Here is a 19,335-nt window from a genome sequence, read left to right as displayed (position 1 = left end):
TTTCACACCCTCCACAGTATTTCCCACCCTCTGATCCATCTTGTCTCTCATTACCTCTGTGAGACAGGTGCCTCACATGTCCCGATTACTCTGTATTCCAGAACCTAGAACTGTGCCTGGCACAGAAGAGATGCTCAACAAACAAATAAATGTCAAATGAATGATTGAAAAGAAGCCCACTCTCCATCTCTGAGAAGAGGCTGGGGCTGGCTGCAGCAGGCTCATACACCTGGACCTGAACAGGGGGACTTCCAAATCCTCTATGTTCGGTTACCTGGTCTCTGAGTGTCTTAGAGGTAGGGGGTTGGTTGGCTGCAACCCCAAAAAGACCAGACCTGTGCATTCACCTTACATCCTTGCTGTCAGAGTAACCCCCAAGTGACTTTCTTCTCTCTCCTGACATTCACGTTTGAAGCACTGTCCCTGTGTCTCTCAGACCCGTGGAGAATACTACGGTTTGTCACCTGTCTTTGGCAGTTCCCACTCTGACCACACACACATTGCTCACCAGCAACAACCCCCTCAACCTTAACATCCTAGAGACACAGTAAAATAAAGACTTTTTACAAACTGCCAAGTGCTGTGCAGAGACAGAGAGCTCAGTCCAGGGTCAGAGGCTCTACTTTTGCCTGGTGCTTCCATGAGCAGCTGGGACTCCTGAATCCTGTCATTTCTCCAGGTCTTGGGGCCACCCATATGTAAAACTTAGATAAGAGCACCCACCGTGCAGGGCTGGCTGAGTGCCGAGATCCAGGTGGCATGCACCGAGCCATCAGCATCATCGAGCAGCGTTCACTCACCACTTGTTTGTTCTGCTGCAGCAGTGGGCACGACAGGCCCAGCTGGGGGCTGGCGTAGACGGGCATCAGGGTGATCCTGGAGGGTGAGGCACACACAAATTTCACCACGGCAGGCTCCAGCGCAGGGAAGGGGTTGGTGATGCTGGGCTTGTTCCCCACTGAGAGGGCAATGACCTGGTGGGGTAAAAGGAGCGGTGAGAAGGAGCAGTGCTCTGCTGTGCACCGTGCCCCGCCCCCCAGCTCCATGGGGCAGTTTGCTTCTCTGCAGAATGGAGATGATGATGATATCTACATCCCATGGGGGCCACAAAGGTCCAGTGACACGTGCTGGGAGATGGGAGCCCCCAGTGCCCTCTACAGACATCAGCCTGAACCACTGCTTGCTCCCTGCTCCAGGGAGGAGGTGGGTCGGTAATACCATGTGGCTTCCCAGCACCCCGTGAAAACCCCACCGCTGCATGAACAAATTCCTGAGTTCGTGGGTGTTCAAATGAAGGGTCCACACTGACTTGAAAACCTTCATCACGGTGAGGTGCAGGTATGAGGAAATGTCTGCTGACGGACTGAGACCTGTGGAGCGGGTGAGAAAAGGAAGCGGCCCTGGCCCCTCGCTGACGCGCACTTTCTGCAGGAAGGAATGGTCTGATCTAGAAGCCCCTCACTCTTCCTGACCTTGAGGCAGGACAAAGGGCAGTTTCCACACTGACATGCAGGGTTTTTGCCTCCAGCCGGACAAGCCAAGGAGGTAACACACAGCCCAGTGCAGTGGGAGTGGCACGGAGGGTCCGACTCCGACAGCCCCGGGGGAGAGGGTGGGCAGATGACCACGCCAGGGATAAGAAGCTTCTCCAACGTAGTTCTTGACTACATTTATTCTTGTCATGTTATTACTTATTATTACCTTCTCATGTTCCTTATTCTGTTTTTTAAACAAAGCCAGTGGAAAGGAAGTAGGAACTTTCACTGTGCATGTTTTCTGCTCACACCCAGGCAGTCTCAGTGTGGCCGACTTCACGAGGGCACCTTGAAACGCAAGTGTTTGTGTGTTTTAAGATCAACTGACATTCTTTGCCCTATTAAACACACAAGGACACTCTTTACTTCTCCAAAGAAATGGGCTCTCTCTTCTTTTGATTTACGCCGGCCTCCCGCCTTGTTTCCTGTTTACCAGCTTTCCAGCACCCTGAGAACGCAGTGGTGCGGCCACACTGCGAGCCAGGTGAGAGCAGGGCCCCGAGACTCAGGACCTCTAGGCACAGCGGCCTGAACTGCAAGCTGCCCCTGATCCAGGCGATCCCCGCCCTGAGGGTGTTCAGACCAAAGACATGTTTTGTTCAGTCTAGCTAGTCTCCTAATTTCTTGGCTTTCAGGATTAAAGAAATAAAAATTAAGAGATTTTACAGAAAAAAATATTGGCATTCCCAGCTTATCCTGAAACACCAAAAGATCTGCCACACCCAGCCCTGAGACTTCACTTTTGACAAGACCTGCCTGCTCTGGAGGCACCAGACTATGTGCCCCTAGTCTTGGCTCACTCCTGATCTGGTGGTGGGGAGTGCGGAAGCCTGGAGAGAGAACAGGTCACCAGGTTGTTGAAAGGGAGCCAGGGCAAACTAGTTTTGTCAAAGCCAGCATGTATGGAATGGGGTGGGGATGTGTCCCAACCGCCACACCCTGCTTAGCCTGCTGCGTTCACCGAGTCATTCCACCTCACTGACCGGCCATTTGTCTACGAAATGAGTACAGCGGCAGCAGCTCTCTCTCAGGGTTACTTCAAAGATTAAATAAAATGATGCTGGGAGTACAGCAGGGTATACAAGGGGTCCTCGAGGGGGGGACTTTCCACTCCTCTCTCTGGGCAAGATGGGTCTGAGGGGTAGCTGCCTTCTCACCTGTTCGCCCAGGGCTTGGCAGGTCACAAGGATCCAGTGCTGCTGATAATTACGGGAGGCAGGGGGCCCAAAGAGAGCCAGACTTATGCTGTGTGTGTCCTCAGAGGTGACGTTTCGGAAGAACTTGGATGGCTCGAGGACCCAGGGCCTAGGACCTCCTTCGAACAGCATCTCTTTTGAGGAACCCAGGGTCACCAAGGCAACAGAGGAGGGGTCCACAGCCTGTGGGAGCAAAAAAGAGAAGAGTCAGCACCTTCCTCTGGGAGGCACAGGCCACACAGTGGAGACCTGGGCCTGCGCCTGTACAGGCCACGCAGGCTGCCATTCCTGGTGCTCACGGCAGTGCTCCCAGGGGTATGGGTGCAAAAGTGCTCTGGGTAGAACTCTGTCCTCCTGTACGATATGCTGCTGGAGGGAGGGGGCGTAAACTGATCTGCTTCTTTCATAAAACAATCCAGTAAAAGCCCTGAAAATACCCACAGACCCTGAAATGGGCACTCTGCATCTGGGGTCTAACCCGAGGACAGAACAGGAAGGAGAGAAACAAGTTCGTGTACAGAGATGTTCCTCACACTGTCATTTACTGCAGCCAATCACCAGCTATAGTCTACAATCCCCAGTGTGGGATTGTACTCACCTGTGTAAGTACAGGGTGCATGCACGCCAAGGCCTGTGTGGGTCTCTAAGGCAGTATTTACCAAGAACTGGGTACACAACTGGCTGAACAGTTTGATCCCAACCATGTTGTTTTAAAAAGCATAAACAAGCCTAAAAAGAAATACACCTGATGACCAGGGAGACACAGACTGGGTGTCCTCGATGTCATCGTTACTGGTAGTTTGTTTCCCTAACTTTTTACTCCACGGCATTACCCTGACTTTCTCTAATGTACACATAAGTTTTGGGGAACAAGCCTCTTTCCTTGTTTCGTTCCCAGCATTTAGAATAGTGCCTGGCATGGACGAGGCGTTCAATCACTATTTATTAAGTAAATGAGTGAATATTAAACCCTAAAAATGCCCAATAAAAAAGGATGAATTAAAGTATTTTTTTACAAGAAGCTCTCATCTGTTCTTCCCGCCTAGGGTGACCACTGTCCTGAGGGCCCCAGGGGTTCCCACGTGGACAACGGCAGTGCTTAGGGTCTGTGGGAAAGAATGTCCTCCTCACCCCACAGCACGGAGAGGGCCAGCACCTGGAGGAAGATGCGGTCTGCTCCACTGGAGGGTACCCCCTGTACAGACACAGCTGGGTGCAGGGAATCATGGAGCCCCTGAGGGCCCTGTTCCTTGACTCCCAGCCACAGCCGCACTGACCTCCCGCCCCAGAGGCCCCAGAGAGGCTGCCACCAAGTTCTGACTTGGGCACCTCCTTCCCTGCTAGTCTCTCCACTCCACTCTCCGAGAGCTGCCAGGGGAAGGGACTTCCTAAAACAGACAATATCCCCTCTACATTAAATGATTCCACAGTGCCGGCTGCCCCAGGAGGAAAGGCTGAGTCAGCATTTTATCCTGGGATTTGGGGGTCTCCCAGTCCCGCCCTGGCCTCATCTGTCCCTAGTCCTACCTTCAGACTAGTCTGTCCCCAGGTTGTCCTGGACCTCTGATCACGCCTTCCTCCAAGGCCTCACTTCCTCTCTCACCAGGTAACCTGCAGCCTTCCAGGCAGATTGTGGCTCAGTCATATTGGGAGGAAATTATTTGTTTTGGTCTTTGTCTCCTGATCAGGACTTGGGCTCAGTAAAGGTAGGCAGGATGTATCTTTTCCTTCTGTATCCACAGAATGATCTCAACTACACAAAAAATGAAACACTGTATAGCAGGGTCCCCAACACCCAGACCAGTACCAGTCTGTGGCCTGTCCGTGGTACCTTATTTTCCTTGTTGCTATAGCAAAAGGGATTTTTTTTTCTGATTTCTGTTCCTGATAGTTCATTGTTGGTGTACAAAAATGCCTTTAATTTCTGGATATTGACTTTTTATCCAGCTGTTTTGCCAAATTCACTTACTAGGCCGACAAGTTTTTTGTGTCGTCTGCAGGATTTTCTATGTACACTATCATGTCATCTGCAAACAATGACAAGTGTACGTCCTCCTTTCCAATGTGGATGCCTTTTCTTTCTTTTTCTTTTCTGATTGCTATGGCTAGGCCTTCCAGTACTATGTTGAATAGAAGTGGTGAGGACTAAAGAATAAGAGGGCCCCTTTCCTGCCCATGAACTGCTCAGCACGCTCAGACTCACCCTCTGGCTTTCTCTCCCTGCACCTCTCCTCACATAGCTGTGCAGGAAGCTCCTGTGCTTCACTCAGGCCTCTGTTCAAATGTTACATCCTCAGAGGGGCCTTTTCTGAGCCCATCTAGGGCAGGGCCTCCCCACACTTGTTACCGCCCTCCCCGGTTCAACCACCCTTATCAGCAGGGCCTGCCACCATTTTCTATACGCTCATTTGTCCAGTTGCTTCTGTGTTCTCACAACTAGAATGAAGCTGCTAGTTGCTCAGTCTCCCATCCCATAAAATGGGTATAAGAAGTAGATTCAAGGAAGCAGGAATGAAAGTCCTGAATGCATACCCAGTAGTGCCATTGTTATCCATTGTCATCCTCTCATTTTACAGATGGAAAACAAGAATTTCAGCAAAGCAAAGCAACTGATCTAAATTTACCTAGCTGGTGGGCACAGGTCTATTCTCACTTCAGGTGCCCCATCCTGCCCATGTCTCAATGCCACAACCAGCAAAACCCAGCTCTGGGTATAGCAGGTCATTGTAAACCTCACCAAAGGATGTTTTTCATACACCCCAAAGGGACAGGTTGTGCAAAGGCACCATATGTCCCATAATGAACAACTGGAGAACTAGGAATGATCACCTTACCATGTTATTCCCTTCTCATTCGGGCATTAAAGTGTCACAGAACTCTATGCCAGGGAGATAGGTCATTAAGCAACATCACTAATGAGGGACGCTTTGAAATTGCACAGGCTCCTCAGTGGGCATTACAGTGCAACTATTCAAACAGGCAAAGCCAGACAGGAGAGTGCCTTTTTGGCTCAGACAAGGTCTCCTTGCTGGGCATCCATTTCCTGGCTTGCAAAACAGGAGGATGGGTCTGGTCATCAATAGTCCCTTAGCACTGGCGGTACGTGTTTCCAGGAGATGGAATTATGCCTCTCTCAGAGCTACTCACACTCGGTCTAGAACCAAGCGACAGAAGGCAAGGGGCACAGTGGTAGGAGGTTAAGGCCCCAGCATACCTGCTTGGCCCAGAGACTCCAGGGTCCGCTCATTCAGTATGCTGACATGGCCAGAATGAAGGAGCCTGGTAGCCTCTCCAGGTCCAGGCACTTAGGGGCTTCCAGAAAGTAACTTGGAAGTGGGACAAGGCGCTCTAATACCCTGCAACAGACAAGGGCTAAAGAATAATTGGGATGTTAACCATGGGGGGAATTAGGTCACTGGCAAGCATGAGCCCCTCCATGATCCAGAGAGAGAAGATCACATGGAAGTTGTGGGGAGGAGAAAAGAGCTGAGCAGTACTCATGAGATCTGGACAGAAGCCTCTTCTGTGGATGGGAAGAGTCCTTACATTGTGTTTCCAGAATATGCCCATTCCCAGACCTTCACCAGCTGCCCACGAGAAGATGAGAATATCCAGGTCCTACCCAGATTTCAAAAACCTCTTTGTTCTGACCCACCACAGCCTCCTATCTCACGCCAAGATATACCATACCACTTCTAGTGCCCCCACCAGCCATGCTTCCAGTCTCCCTCTCCTCCTTCTGTTTCTGTGTTTATTGGTGACCTGTCCTCCCAGGGACCCTTCATTATCTCTACTATGCTCGCTGCGATTATCTGAGTGTCTGTCTTCCCCATACACTGACAGCCTCCCAAGGCACAGAGTGTACGATTTCTCCCTAGGTATCTGCCTCCCCAGCCTGGGCCTGTACCAACAAAGTGCCCTACAACTATCTGCAAAGTAAACTGATGGACGGACCAGCAAACACAGGTTATAGCAATGACTATCTGCTGCCTTCCCAGTTTTCACACTCCTCTCCTCTTTAGGGAAAGAATCCCAATTTTATCAGAGTAGTATAGAGCCCAGGTAAAATACTTCCCTGGGTGTGACCAACAGATTAAGTTAGGGCCTGTGAGATACAGGTGGAAACTGCTGTTTTAAACTTATGCCAAGGCTACTACAGGGAACTAACTTGGCTGAGAAGTGACCTCTTTCCCATTTTGGCTATGTGGAATGCAGATATGATGGCTGGAGCGTAGTAGCCATTTTTGACTATGAGGCAACCTTGAAGATGAAAGCCATATACTAGGATGATGGAGTGAAAAGACAGAAACCTGGAGTCCCTAATGATCACGGAGCTGCCACACTAGCCCTGTGTGAGAGCTCTTGTGTGAAAGAAATAAATTCTCTATTGGTTAAGCCACTGTTATTTGAGTTTTGTTACCTTTCTTAGCTTATATGAAGGCATAAGAAAAATAAAAGGAGAAGAAACCCATATTCTTCTATATTGTCAAGAAGCCACCTTGATTGGGGTACCATATCTTCACCCTTAATCCCACATTGGGACAGGGAGCTCTGTTGCTGGCCTCTGATATTCCAGACAAATACCCCAATAATCAGACTTTCCAGTCATCTGGAGAAGCACTCATGGAGGGCCCTACAGAACCTCTTTGAAGGGTCCTGGCCAAACATCCCACTTCGTGGAAGGCTGTGGCAGGGCTTCTTCAAGAATAGCCACTGCCATCTCAGGAATAGCAGTTCTCTCCAATGCTGTCCTCTGAGCCCTCTCACCTCATCTGGTACCCTGATCAGTGAGAAGAGTCTGACCTGTACTTAAGATGCCACCCTCCCTTCCCCCAGGCTCTCTCTCTATCATCCTTTCACACTTGACTTTTTCCATGGCATGCATATACAAAAATACATTACTTGTTTTATTCACTGTCTGTCTCTACCGCTGTCTCTGTTACAATGTCAATTCATGAGTACAAGGATTTATGTGGGGGTTTTTTTTCCAGTGTAGTATTTCTCAGGTTAAGAGCATGGACTGGTACAGAGTATTCATATATTTGTTAAATAAATGGATGAATGAAGTAAGAGGAGTAGGGATGGGCCATTCTTCCCTAATAAACATCTAGAAGTATCTGCTATTTTAGGTCTGGGGGTTAGGAGCCCTTGGTTTCAATCCTGGTTGGTTAACTCTAAACACATTTCACCTACTTCTTCATTATAATTTTTTAAAGATTTTATTCACTTATTTTTAGAGACACAGAGAGGGAGGGAGAAAGAGAGGAAGAGAAGCATTGATGTGCAAGAGAAACGTCATTCACCTACCTCTCCCACACCCCCAGTCAGGGACTAGGCCCACATTCCAAGCACAGGCCCTGACTGGGAATCAAATCAGCGACCTTTCATCTTACAGGGTGGCGCTCAGTCCATTGAGCCACGCCAGCCAGGACCAATACTTATTCATTTAAAATAAAACAACCCTTTTCAAATAATTAGAATCCTTGTCATAGAGTAGTTCCAGCTGAACTATTATTTGGAAAGGGTTGTTTTATTTAAAATAATAATAGTAATAAATGCAAATATAATAATAATATAGTAGCTGGAACTTCTATATGATCCAGCCATTCTACTTCAGGATATAAAAGAAAATGAAGGAACAAAAACATTAACTTGAAAAGATTTCTGCACCCCATGTTCACTGTAGCATTATTTACAATAGCCAAGACACCAAAACAACCTAAATGTCCACTGGTGAATGAATGGATACAGAAAATATGGCATTGTGTACATTTCATATACACAATGAAATGTTATTCAGGCATAAAAAATGAGATCCTGCTATTTGCAATAACATGGATGGACTCAAAGGCATTATGCTGTGAAATAAGTCAGAGACAGACATACAGTATATGATCTCACTCATAAGTCGAATCTAAAAAACAAACAAACAAAAAACTCATGAATACAGAGCACATAAGTGGCTACAAGGTGGGGAAGAAGTTGGGGGAGGAATGGGTAAAGACACAAACTTCCAGTATAAAATAAGTAAGTTCTGGCGATGTAAGGTACAGCATGGTGACAACAGCTAAAATATTATACTGTATATTTTTAAAGATAGTAGAGCTTAAATGTTCACATCACAGAAAAAAATTGCAACTATGGCTGGTTACAGATGTCAACTAGACTTACTGTGGTGATCATTTCCCAATATATACAAACACTGAATCATTACAATGCACACCTGAGACTAATACAATGTTATATGTCATTTATACCTTAAAAAAACAAAACAAACAAACAAACAAAACCCTTGGTTGCGGTCTGCTCTCCATCAGACGCCATGCCCAGGGTTTGGGGTTCAGAAATGAAAAGATTCTAATGTTACTGAGCTTGCTGTAACGGATAAGAGTCACAGAGCCAGGAGACCAGAGTGTCCTGAAGGTCGATGCTTGGATGTCAGGGAAATGCAGTGCTGACTGGCCCCGCCCGGAGGAAGAGCCTCCCCCAGGCCAAGACTTGAGCCCTCCCCCAAAGAAGGAGCCAGTTTACCCCTCTCCAGGCCTCCTGTGTGAGGAGCACATTTCCAAGTAAGAAATAACTACATGCACCAGCCTGTTGCATGATAGCTATTATTGCAGCCCTCACAACTACCCTTCATGGAAGGTCCAGTTCTTTTTTATCCGTATTTTAAACTAACCCTCAGTGCACACTCACTACCTCTTGGGCACGGTTTTAAGCCTATTTTGCTCATAGCTTAGCTAATTCTTATAACCCTATGAAGCCCGTTCTGTATTAGCCCCATTTTACAGGCAGAGAAACAGGCCCAGAGAAATTAAATCAGCCAAAGTCACAGAGTTGGTGACAGACCTAGATTTATACTAAGGGTTGGTGACAAAGCTGTGATCTCAAGTACTGGAACAACACACAAAGCTGTGTGCTTCCTACCTACCACGGGTACGTGGGGACTCAGACACTTCATGGTCACCTGACACCAGGCAGGGAGAGAATCCAAACCTGCTCCCAAGGCCTCAGAGGGTTCCCAAGTCTCAAGTTCCCGGGGCCCCAGCATGTGCACCCTCAGGGCAGGGCCACTGTTCCCATTCTGGGATTCTGGGGACACCCTGCAGGGGAACCCCGGAGGTCACCAGAACTGCCCCTCTGCTGTGGCCCCTGCAGCCCCCAAGGGTAACGTTTCATCCACACGATGTCAGGAATCTTTGCCTATATCATCAGGGAGGCTCTGCTCCTTCTACATCTTTCCTAATTTCAGCTCAAAAATCACAGAAAGGGATTGCTCTTCTAAAAGCTATTCTGAATAATCAGGATTTTAACACAAATTCACCAGCACAAATGAATAACTCACACGAGGGAAGGAGATGGGGGGCAAGGGCCCCAGGCTCACCTTGAGGGGCAGGTAGGCCGCGATGGTGATCTGGGCACTCAGGTGGATGTGGCCGTGTCGGTAGCTCACGAGGAGCGCAGTGTAGCCCTGGGCCTCGGCTCTCACCCTGACACCACTGCAGTGCTCAGACCCTGGATGCAGCCCCCCTGCAAGAAGAGGAGAGCAAGTGGTGGCTGTGAACTTGCCTTCGCTGGAAAGACAGGACAGGCTGGCAGTCCTTTCAGCCAGGGCTTGCTATGCAATCTAATTTTTTAGCATAAAGATTTAATTCCCATGCCAAAAAGTACACTTGTCAGGAACGATGTTTGTGTTCCCTCACAAACTGAGCACATGCAGCACCCAGGACCGGGATTACCAAACACCTGGACCTGCACCCTGGACTCTCCCATGGACCCTCCGGTCACTAGCTCCCCCCCTAAGGAGAACCACTGTGAGCTGTCTTCCAACAGAGCAGCATAATTTTGCTGGCTCCTATATTTCACATAAAAGGAACCACTGAGCATAAACTCCTTTGTGTCTGCCCTTTTCAATTCAGTGCTAATGGTGAGATCTCTCCTTATATTTTGTACACCTTCTATCCACATTTGCATATATTATCCTGTTGTGTGAAGAGTCAGCAAATCGATTTCTTCATAAGACTGCAAAGACCTGGGATGTTCCCAATGCAGGGCAGTGATACAGTGCTGCTGAGAACATGTCATTGGTACACATTTCTTGGACACATGTTCCAGGCTTTCCGCTGGGTGTGTCCGTAAGAGTGCCGCGTGTGCACCCCTAGTCCCTACTGCCTAGGAGCATGCATAGGTTCAGCTTTCATCATTGCTGCCAAACAGCTTTCCCAAAATGGTTGTATCAAGTTATACTACTTCTTTTTTAAAATTTATTTTTAGATAGAGGGGAAGGGAGGGAGAAAGAGAGGGAGAGAAACATCAATGTGTGGATGCCTCTCACAGTGAGGACCGGGCCTGTAACCCAGGCATGTACTCTGACTGGGAATCGAACCAGCACCCCTTTGGTTCGCAGGCCAGTGCTCAATCCACTGAGCCACGCCAGCCAGGGCGAGTTACACTACTTCTAATAGCTACGCTATACCCCTGCCAATGTGTGGTATATCCCACCCTTTAAAAAAGCCATTATAGTGGCAGTATATTGTTTTCCTTCCAAACATTAAAAAAAAAATTATACTGTGAAACCCCACATTCCCACCCCCTACATTCCACAAGCATCATCTTGTTCTATGTCTCTTACTGCCTTATCTATCCATCTCCTACCCATCCATCAATTGATCTTATTTTATAATGAATTTAAAACTAAGTTGCAAGCATCAGTATACTTCATTCTAAATATTTTGGCAAATACGTAATTATCTCAATATTTCTTTATGTTTTTTTTTTTTTATTTCTTAAGGTCCAACTTACGCATAGTGAAATGCAGGACCCCGTGGCTACTGTGACACCCAGCCCACCGTGATGCAAAACACTGCCCCCCAAACCAACCCAGGTCCTGCACTTCTTCCCAGGCACTCACTCCCTGGAGGCCATCCCTGTACCATTCTGATTTCTCCACCATAGTTTAGTTTACTTTCTTAATAGTAGTTTTACTGAAATATATAACCCACATACTGCAGAATCACCCATTGGAAATGCACGTGCACATTGGTGGTTTTTAACATATTCACAGAATTGTGCAACTATCGCCACTAAGTTTAGAACATTTCACTCCCCAGAAGGAAGCCCTGTACCCATGAACCATCACTGTCCTTTCCCCACCCCCTGGTGCCTGGCAGCCCTCGCTCTGCATGCAGACTCAGCATGGACTGGTCTGCCTCGCATCGCTCATCAACGGGCACAGTGTCTCACACAGTGTATTTTTGAAACTCAGCTCTGCTGCTGTGTGATCAGTGGTTGCTCCCTTTGGATGCTGAGAAGTATTCCACCGCCAAGACGCTCCACATTTTGCTTATTCATTCACCAGCTGATGGGCATTTCGGTTGCTTCTAGTTTGGGGCAATTAGTAAAAGAGCTGCTGTGGACATTCAAAAACAACCTCCTCCACACTCTTAGGTGTCCTTCAGGGTATGCGATTTTGCCAATGGCCACTGCCATGCCCTTGGTAGAAGTCCTTATGCCACCAAGAAGGGTAGGCCAGAGTCCACGGGCAGAGCCCAAGAGCTCCAGAAAACTGACACTGGGTCCACAATTACACAAACAAAAAGAATGGTGAAATGACAGGTCTGAGCATGGACCCTGCAATCTTCCACTCTGGTACAGGGGGTCTACGCAAATGCTTATCTGGACATGACCCTAAATTATGGGAAGGGAGGGGGGTCCTTTGTAGAGCTAGGAAGAGATGCTGAGGAACTGAGCCCTGAGGGGCACGTGCAAGCTCCGCGGCCCTGCCTGGGAGTGGGAGGGCCCCTGCTCTGACCTGGCGAGAAGCTGAAGCATGCCACACCCTTTCTTGTCTCTAGGAGGCTTGCGACACTCTTCCCACACCTCAGAATACTCTTCCCCTATTTTCTCCTGCTCCCACCCTTCAGTCCTAGTTATTTCTTCCTCTAAACAGCCTTCTCACATACCCCAAAACTAGCTTAGACAGCCATCTTCAGCACATTTCTCCTGGGGAACACATTTAGACATTTCGAGCCAGCTCAGGTCCAAGAGTGACAGAACTCCCAGGACGATGCTGCTCTCCTGGTGCTCTCTGTCCCAGCACCACACCTGCCTGTTGTACCATCTGTCTGACAAGACTGTCAGAGCTGTGAAGGCGAAACCACTTCTCTCGTGTTTACCAGGGACCCCTAGAGCATGGCACGTCGGAGGTGCTCAATGAACGGGGGCTGAAAAACAGCCGAGGCTTACGACAGAGAAAGGGCCAGGACAGAGCGAGAGCTGATGCACTGCCACCCCCAGAGGGTGAGCCTGGTCAAACCCAGCAACTCCACGGAGTTCACAGTAACGCTCAGAAGCCAAGGGGCTTTTAAGGGTGCTTCAATGACGAGGACAAGGCAGAAATGGGATCCCAGCAGCCAAGTCCAGCAGGAAGAGGATGAGGCCCCCAAACAACCCAAATGTGCTGGCCGGGGTGGTGCCTGGGACTGCACTTACCAAGGGAACCCAGTAGTTCATTTCCCAGAACCATGACCTGAGTTTCACGTGTGCTCTTAACTTGGTCAAGACCAAGGACATGGTCTTAAGGGGGAAATGGAAAAAGAGAAGGAACCCATTAACCTAACATGGGATCACATCTGTCTTCATGTTTCTATTCCTTCAGTTTCATGCGTCCTAGGGGCAGGTGTCAATCAGCTGATCCCACCTGGTCTTAAGTCCCATGGATTTCCATGATACCAGTGTCTTTCTACCCTGACTAGACTTCTCATATAACCTGGGCCCTACCACAAGCCTTCACAAAGCCACGTATGCTCTTCATTAGGGGACACTTAAGGAGCTTGCTAAGGGAATTTCAATGCCACAAGATTCTGTCTCAGCCGCTGTCTTCAAAACCAAACCTGGCACCATGAAGAGACATGCACTCGTGCCCTTACAGCAAGCAAGGGGCCAGTGTTCCCACTTTATACATGAAGAATCCAAGACTCAGAGAGGTTGGACAACTTCCCTGACATCACACAGCCACTGTGTTGAAGGAGGAGAGTTCAGACCTAGGAAAGTGGAATTCCAAACCCTGTTCTTTATTCCTGGGACTTCCTGGATGCAGACCCAGTGCCTGGGCTGCAGTCTGCAACTCCTCTCCGGGATACACGTGGGGGGTTGTGCAGTGCTGGGGAAGCAGGCCCCTCTCCTGCCGTCAGTGGGTCTCTCTCCCATATGCTAATGTTTTCCTCCATTCTAAATGGTTGCCTTGCTGAGGACACTTAAGATATCTTAAAGCTCGATTTCTCCTGGGTGGTCCGAGAGGACACAGCAGTGCCCTCCAGGGAAGGATACAAATACGGTTTGCTTAGTGTTATCTCAGACACACTGCCTCCTTCCTCTGCACAGCTTCACATACAAACGGCTCTATGGGTCACCACAACCACAGCAGTGGCGTGTAAAGCTGCCTGGCATCTCAGGCCATCCTACAAACACCCTGCCAATTGGGCTTCCTAAACTCACCAGGATCAAGTCATCACTCCTCTGCTCACAAACCGTCAGTAGCTCCCACTGCCTGAAGGGCTCCCAAACCCTAGAGCACCCCACCATGATTCAGGATCCAACAGGTTCAGCCATTCCGGGTCCACTGTGTGTCCATATCCCCAGGCATGCCAACCTCAGGGCCGTGTCTCTGGAGCCCCACCGAGTGCCATTCTGGTTCCCTGTTACTTCTACCCCTGCCCAAACCTCACTCCTCCCTCATTAGCTCAACAGTTCTTGCTTTTCTTCATCTGCAAATTAGAGAGGAACCCCTCTGCTGCCCTTGACTGACATCCCTGGGGGGACCCATTTCTAGAGGACTCAGGCTCCAGAACAGTAGTCCAGACATAGTCTGATGTGTATTCCATCCTGCCCTGTGCTCTTGTGAGAGCCTGGATGGCTACACAGCCTCCGTCTCTATCTGACACGTGGCCCAACCACAGCTCCTCCTCCCAGGGTGGCTGTGAAGTCTGATGCTGTCACACAGACAAGGTACTTACTTACCCTGCACCTGGCAGGGCCGACACTCCATAAACTAGCTTCTACCATCACCGTCAAAATCCTGCAAGCGATGCTACAGTGAAAAAGTCCAATGTGCATGGCTTCGATGGCTCTGGAGGGATGGACCTCACATGTCACAAAGGTGTTGCAATTCCGTCACTAACCAAATCCCCTATCAACAGCATATTCTGAGCACCTACTGCATTCTAGGCACTGTAATGGGCACTGTGACATGCAATTGTTTAGAATGACACTTGTTTTAGAGAAATGGAAACTGAGGCTCAGCGAGCCGTGACACAGTGGGTCGCCTGGCAGGTAAGATCCAAATTGCAGACACAGGACACAGGGACAAACTCCACTTCTCATGCTGTGACCCCCTGTTGCCTAGGCCCTCTATTTAGGGATCTGAGGCAGCCCGTGTTGAACACCCAGGCAGTCTGGATCAGCGCCCCCGCCCCCCATCTAGTGTCTGCTCATCAACGCTAGTTTACCTGGAAGCAGCTGGAACACACCCTGGTTCTCCACCTCAACCTCCCAGTAGAAGTGGGAGCAGTCGCTAAGAGTAACCACCTCGTTGGCCCCACCGGGCATCAGGCCATTTATCCTCAGGGGCAGCTCCAGGGTCTGGCCCACTCGTGCCTCCACCTGGCATGGGGCGAACTCCATGCCTCTGGGCTCGATCACGTATACCTGGAAGACAAGGCATGGACTAGGGTCGTCAGGCTCCATGGGAGAGGAAAGGCCTGCTGCTCAGATTTACTGAAAGTACTGTGTGTTGGGCTTTGACTATATGTCAGTGAGAAGACTAAGTTTGAGGGACATGAGGGATTTGTGCTGGGGACTGAGGTGATGTTCTGGGATGAGCTGTCGGGGAAGGCCCCTCTGAGTAGTGATGTAGGAGCTTAGACCTGAGAACCGTATCAGAGGCAACCAGACACAATTCTGGGGGAAACAATTTCTGGGGAGAAGAGACAACTATACAAAGTCCTGAGCCATGTACCAGCTCAGCACATTGGAGAAATACAAAGAAGGTAGGATACAGGGTGAGAGAGACATTATCAACAACACATATGTATTAAGACAAAACTCACCAGACTCCAGGTTCTGTTCTAAAAACACTACTAACTCATTGAGTCCTCTCTATCTCCTCCTTAAGGAGGTTCTGTTACCAACCTCATTGATGAAGAAACTGGCATGGGGGGTTTGGGAGCCTAAATGCGCTGCAGCGTGGTGCAGTCTGGCCTAAGCAGTCCGGTCCTACAAGCCAGGCTCTAACCATCACACACACTGACTGTCAGGGAATTGTCCTCTGGCTTCTGGCTGAGCAACCAGATGGAAGGTGGCATGTTTACTTAGATGAAGCTTGGGAAATGAGGGGGGGGAAGATGGTTATAATTTATACAAATATTTGATGGTAAGTTGNTTCTGTTCTAAAAACACTACTAACTCATTGAGTCCTCTCTATCTCCTCCTTAAGGAGGTTCTGTTACCAACCTCATTACTTGATGAAGAAACTGGCATGGGGGGTTCGGGAGCGTAAATGCGCTGCAGCGTGGTGCAGTCTGGCCTAAGCAGTCCGGTCCTACAAGCCAGGCTCTAACCATCGCACACACTGACTGTCAGGGAATTGTCCTCTGGCTTCTGGCTGAGCAACCAGATGGAAGGTGGCATGTTTACTTAGATGAAGCTTGGGAAATGAGGGGGGGGAAGATGGTTATAATTTATACAAATATTTGATGGTAAGTTGTAGCTAAAGAATCTCCATTATGACCCTGTTCACATGAAACTTAGATCAATCTTAAGAGAGGTATGTGTGTGTTGTGTGTGTCAATAAAAAGACAAAATAACCCATTATCTAAATGAGTGAGAAAAACAGCTATGTTACTTTTACACAGTGGAATACTACTTGGCTATAAAAAGGAAAAATATTTTACTTTTTTGACAGCATGAATGAACCTGGATGACATTTTTCTAAAGTATATTTTATTGATCATGCTATTATAGTTGTCCCACTTTTTTCTTCCCTTTATTCCCCTCCACCCTACATCCCCCCCTTAATTCACGTCCATGGTCATACATACAGGTTCCTTGGCTTCGCCATTCCCTATACTTTTCTTAACCTCCCCCTGTCTATTTTGTACCTACTACCATTTATGCTTCTTATTCCCTGTACCTTTTCCTCAAGTCTCCCTTCTCCCACTCCCTGATAACCCNTAAAAAGACAAAATAACCCATTATCTAAATGAGTGGGAAAAACAGCTATGTTACTTTTACACAGTGGAATACTACTTGGCTATAAAAAGGAAGAATATTTTACTTTTTTGACAGCATGAATGAACCTGGATGACATTTTTCTAAAGTATATTTTATTGATCATGCTATTATAGTTGTCCCACTTTTTTCTCCCCTTTATTCCCCTCCACCCTGCATCCCCCCCTTAATTCATGTCCATGGTCATACATACAGGTTCCTTGGCTTCGCCATTCCCTATACTTTTCTTAACCTCCCCCTGTCTATTTTGTACCTACTACCATTTATGCTTCTTATTCCCTGTACCTTTTCCTCAAGTCTCCCTTCTCCCACTCCCTGATAACCCTCCATGTGATCTCCATTTCTGTGGTTCTGTTCCTGTTCCAGCTGTTTGCTTAGTTTGTTTTCATTTTGTTCTTCTTAGGTTCAGCTGTTGACAATTTTGAGTTTGTTGTCATATTATTGTTCATAGGTTTGATCATCTTTTTCTTAGATAAGTCCCTCTAACATTTCATATAATAAGAGCTTGGTGATGATGAACTTTAACTTGACCTTATCTGGGAAGCACTTTATCTGCCTTTCCATTCTAAATAGTAGCTTTGCTGGATAGAGTTATCTTGGATATAGGTCCTCGCCTTTCACGACTTAGAATACTTCTTTCCAGCCCCTTCTTGCCCGCAAGGTCTCTTTTGAGGAATCAGCTGACACTCTAATGGGAACTCCTTTGTAAGTAACTGTCTCCTTTTCTCTTGCTGCTTTTAAGATTCTCCCCTTCTCTTTCATCTTGGGTAATGTCATAATGATGTGCCTTGGTGTGTGCTTCCTTGGGTCCAACTTCTTTAGGACTTTATGAGCTTCCTGGACTTCCTGAAAGTCTATTTCTTTTGCCAGATTGGGGACGTTCTCATTCATTATTTGTTCAAATAAGTTTTCAATTTCTTGTTCTTCCTCTTCTCCTTCTGGTGCCCCTATGATTCGGATGTTGGAATGTTTAAAATTATCCCAGAGGTTCCTAAGCCTTTCCTCATTGTTTTGAATTCTTGTTTCTTCATTCTGTTCTGATTGAGTGTTTGTTTCTTTCTTCAGCTCCAAATTGTTCATTTGAGTCCAAGTTTCCTTCCCTTCACTGTTGGTTCCCTGTATAATTTTCTTTATTTCGCTTTGCATAGACTTCACTTTTTCCTCTATTTTGTGGCCACACTCAACCATTTATGTGAGCATCCTGATTACCAGTGTTTTGAACTCCGCATCATCAGATGCAGAGTTGGCTGTCTCTTCATGGCTTAGTTCTGTTTCTGGAGTTTTGATCAGTTCTTTCATTTGAGCCATATTTCGTTGTCTCAGGGTACTTGTTATACTGTAAGGGGCGGAGCCTTAGGTATTCACCAGGGTGGGGCAACCCAGGTCACTCACTGTGTAGTAGCACTGTGTGTTGGGGAGGGGTCACAGAGAGAACAATGCCGCCAACCCATAAGCCAGGTGGGCCCTCTGGTGCTGATTCCTTGGTGGGTGGGTTTCTCCAATGAACACTCCTGTGATGCCGGGAATCTCTCCCATCACCACAACCCCTACGGGTTTTTACCGCCAGAGATTTTGAGGCTTTTTTTCTTGTTCCATAACCCTGAGCTGTGTGGTCTGTCTCACTCCCAAGTTGTTCCTCCTGGTTTATCCACACAAAAACATGGTACCACCTGGTCCTCTAGCTGCTGCCTTGCCTGCCCCATGGACCTGGAGAACACTATGCTAAGTGAAATAAGCCAGCCGGAAAAAGACAATTACCACATGATTTCACTCGTATGTGGAATCTAGTGAACAAAATGAAGTAATAAGTAAAACAGAGACAGACTCATAGGTGGAGAGCAGGTTGACAGCTCTGGGTGGCGGTGGTAGAGGGATCGAGCAAAAGAGAAAAAAGAGGAAGAACTCACGGACATGGACAACAGTGTGGGGGGCGTTGGGGAGGGAGGAGGTCGAAAAAGGTATAGGGAGGATAAACAGTAATGAAAAAAATACAGTTAAAAAAATCTATTGTCAATATCCCAAATCATGTAAGAGAAGGTCAGGATTAGACACACAATGTATGGACCTTCCATTTCTGCCCTTAATGCAGTAACAAAAGGAATTGTGGTCAGGGTCAGGCAGTAAGGAAGGAGGAGGGGTCAGGAAGCCACCAGGCTCAGCTGCAGGTGACCGCTCCCACATGTGGCCTTTGCTCAGTAAGTTGATGCCACATCACCTGGGGTCAAAAGCCAGGTGTTGAGCCCTAGTGCAGGGAAGTCCTCACTGTATCTGAACAAGAGTCAGGTGAAAGGAATTGGAGCTGGGATCTTTGGAGTCTT

General features: G+C 48.0%; 1 protein-coding gene across 1 annotated transcript in view; it reads right to left on the bottom strand.

Moving 5' to 3' along the window:
• Positions 1–19,335, bottom strand: part of NUP210 (nucleoporin 210) — a 118,104-nt gene that overhangs the window by 55,806 nt on the left and 42,963 nt on the right. The window contains exons 13-16 of the mRNA XM_037037453.1: positions 15,238–15,436; positions 10,116–10,261; positions 2,693–2,914; positions 801–974 (exon numbers count right to left, since the gene is read on the bottom strand). Coding sequence (XP_036893348.1) covers positions 801–974; positions 2,693–2,914; positions 10,116–10,261; positions 15,238–15,436 — 741 coding nt within the window. The remainder of the gene's footprint in view (positions 1–800; positions 975–2,692; positions 2,915–10,115; positions 10,262–15,237; positions 15,437–19,335) is intronic.

Source organism: Sturnira hondurensis, unplaced genomic scaffold, assembly GCF_014824575.4.
Source record: "Sturnira hondurensis isolate 20B ecotype Veracruz unplaced genomic scaffold, ASM1482457v3 Scaffold0023357, whole genome shotgun sequence".
Taxonomy (NCBI): Eukaryota; Metazoa; Chordata; class Mammalia; order Chiroptera; family Phyllostomidae; genus Sturnira; species Sturnira hondurensis.
The sequence above is the reverse complement of the archived record's forward strand: the minus strand, read 5'-3'. Positions and strand labels throughout refer to the sequence as shown.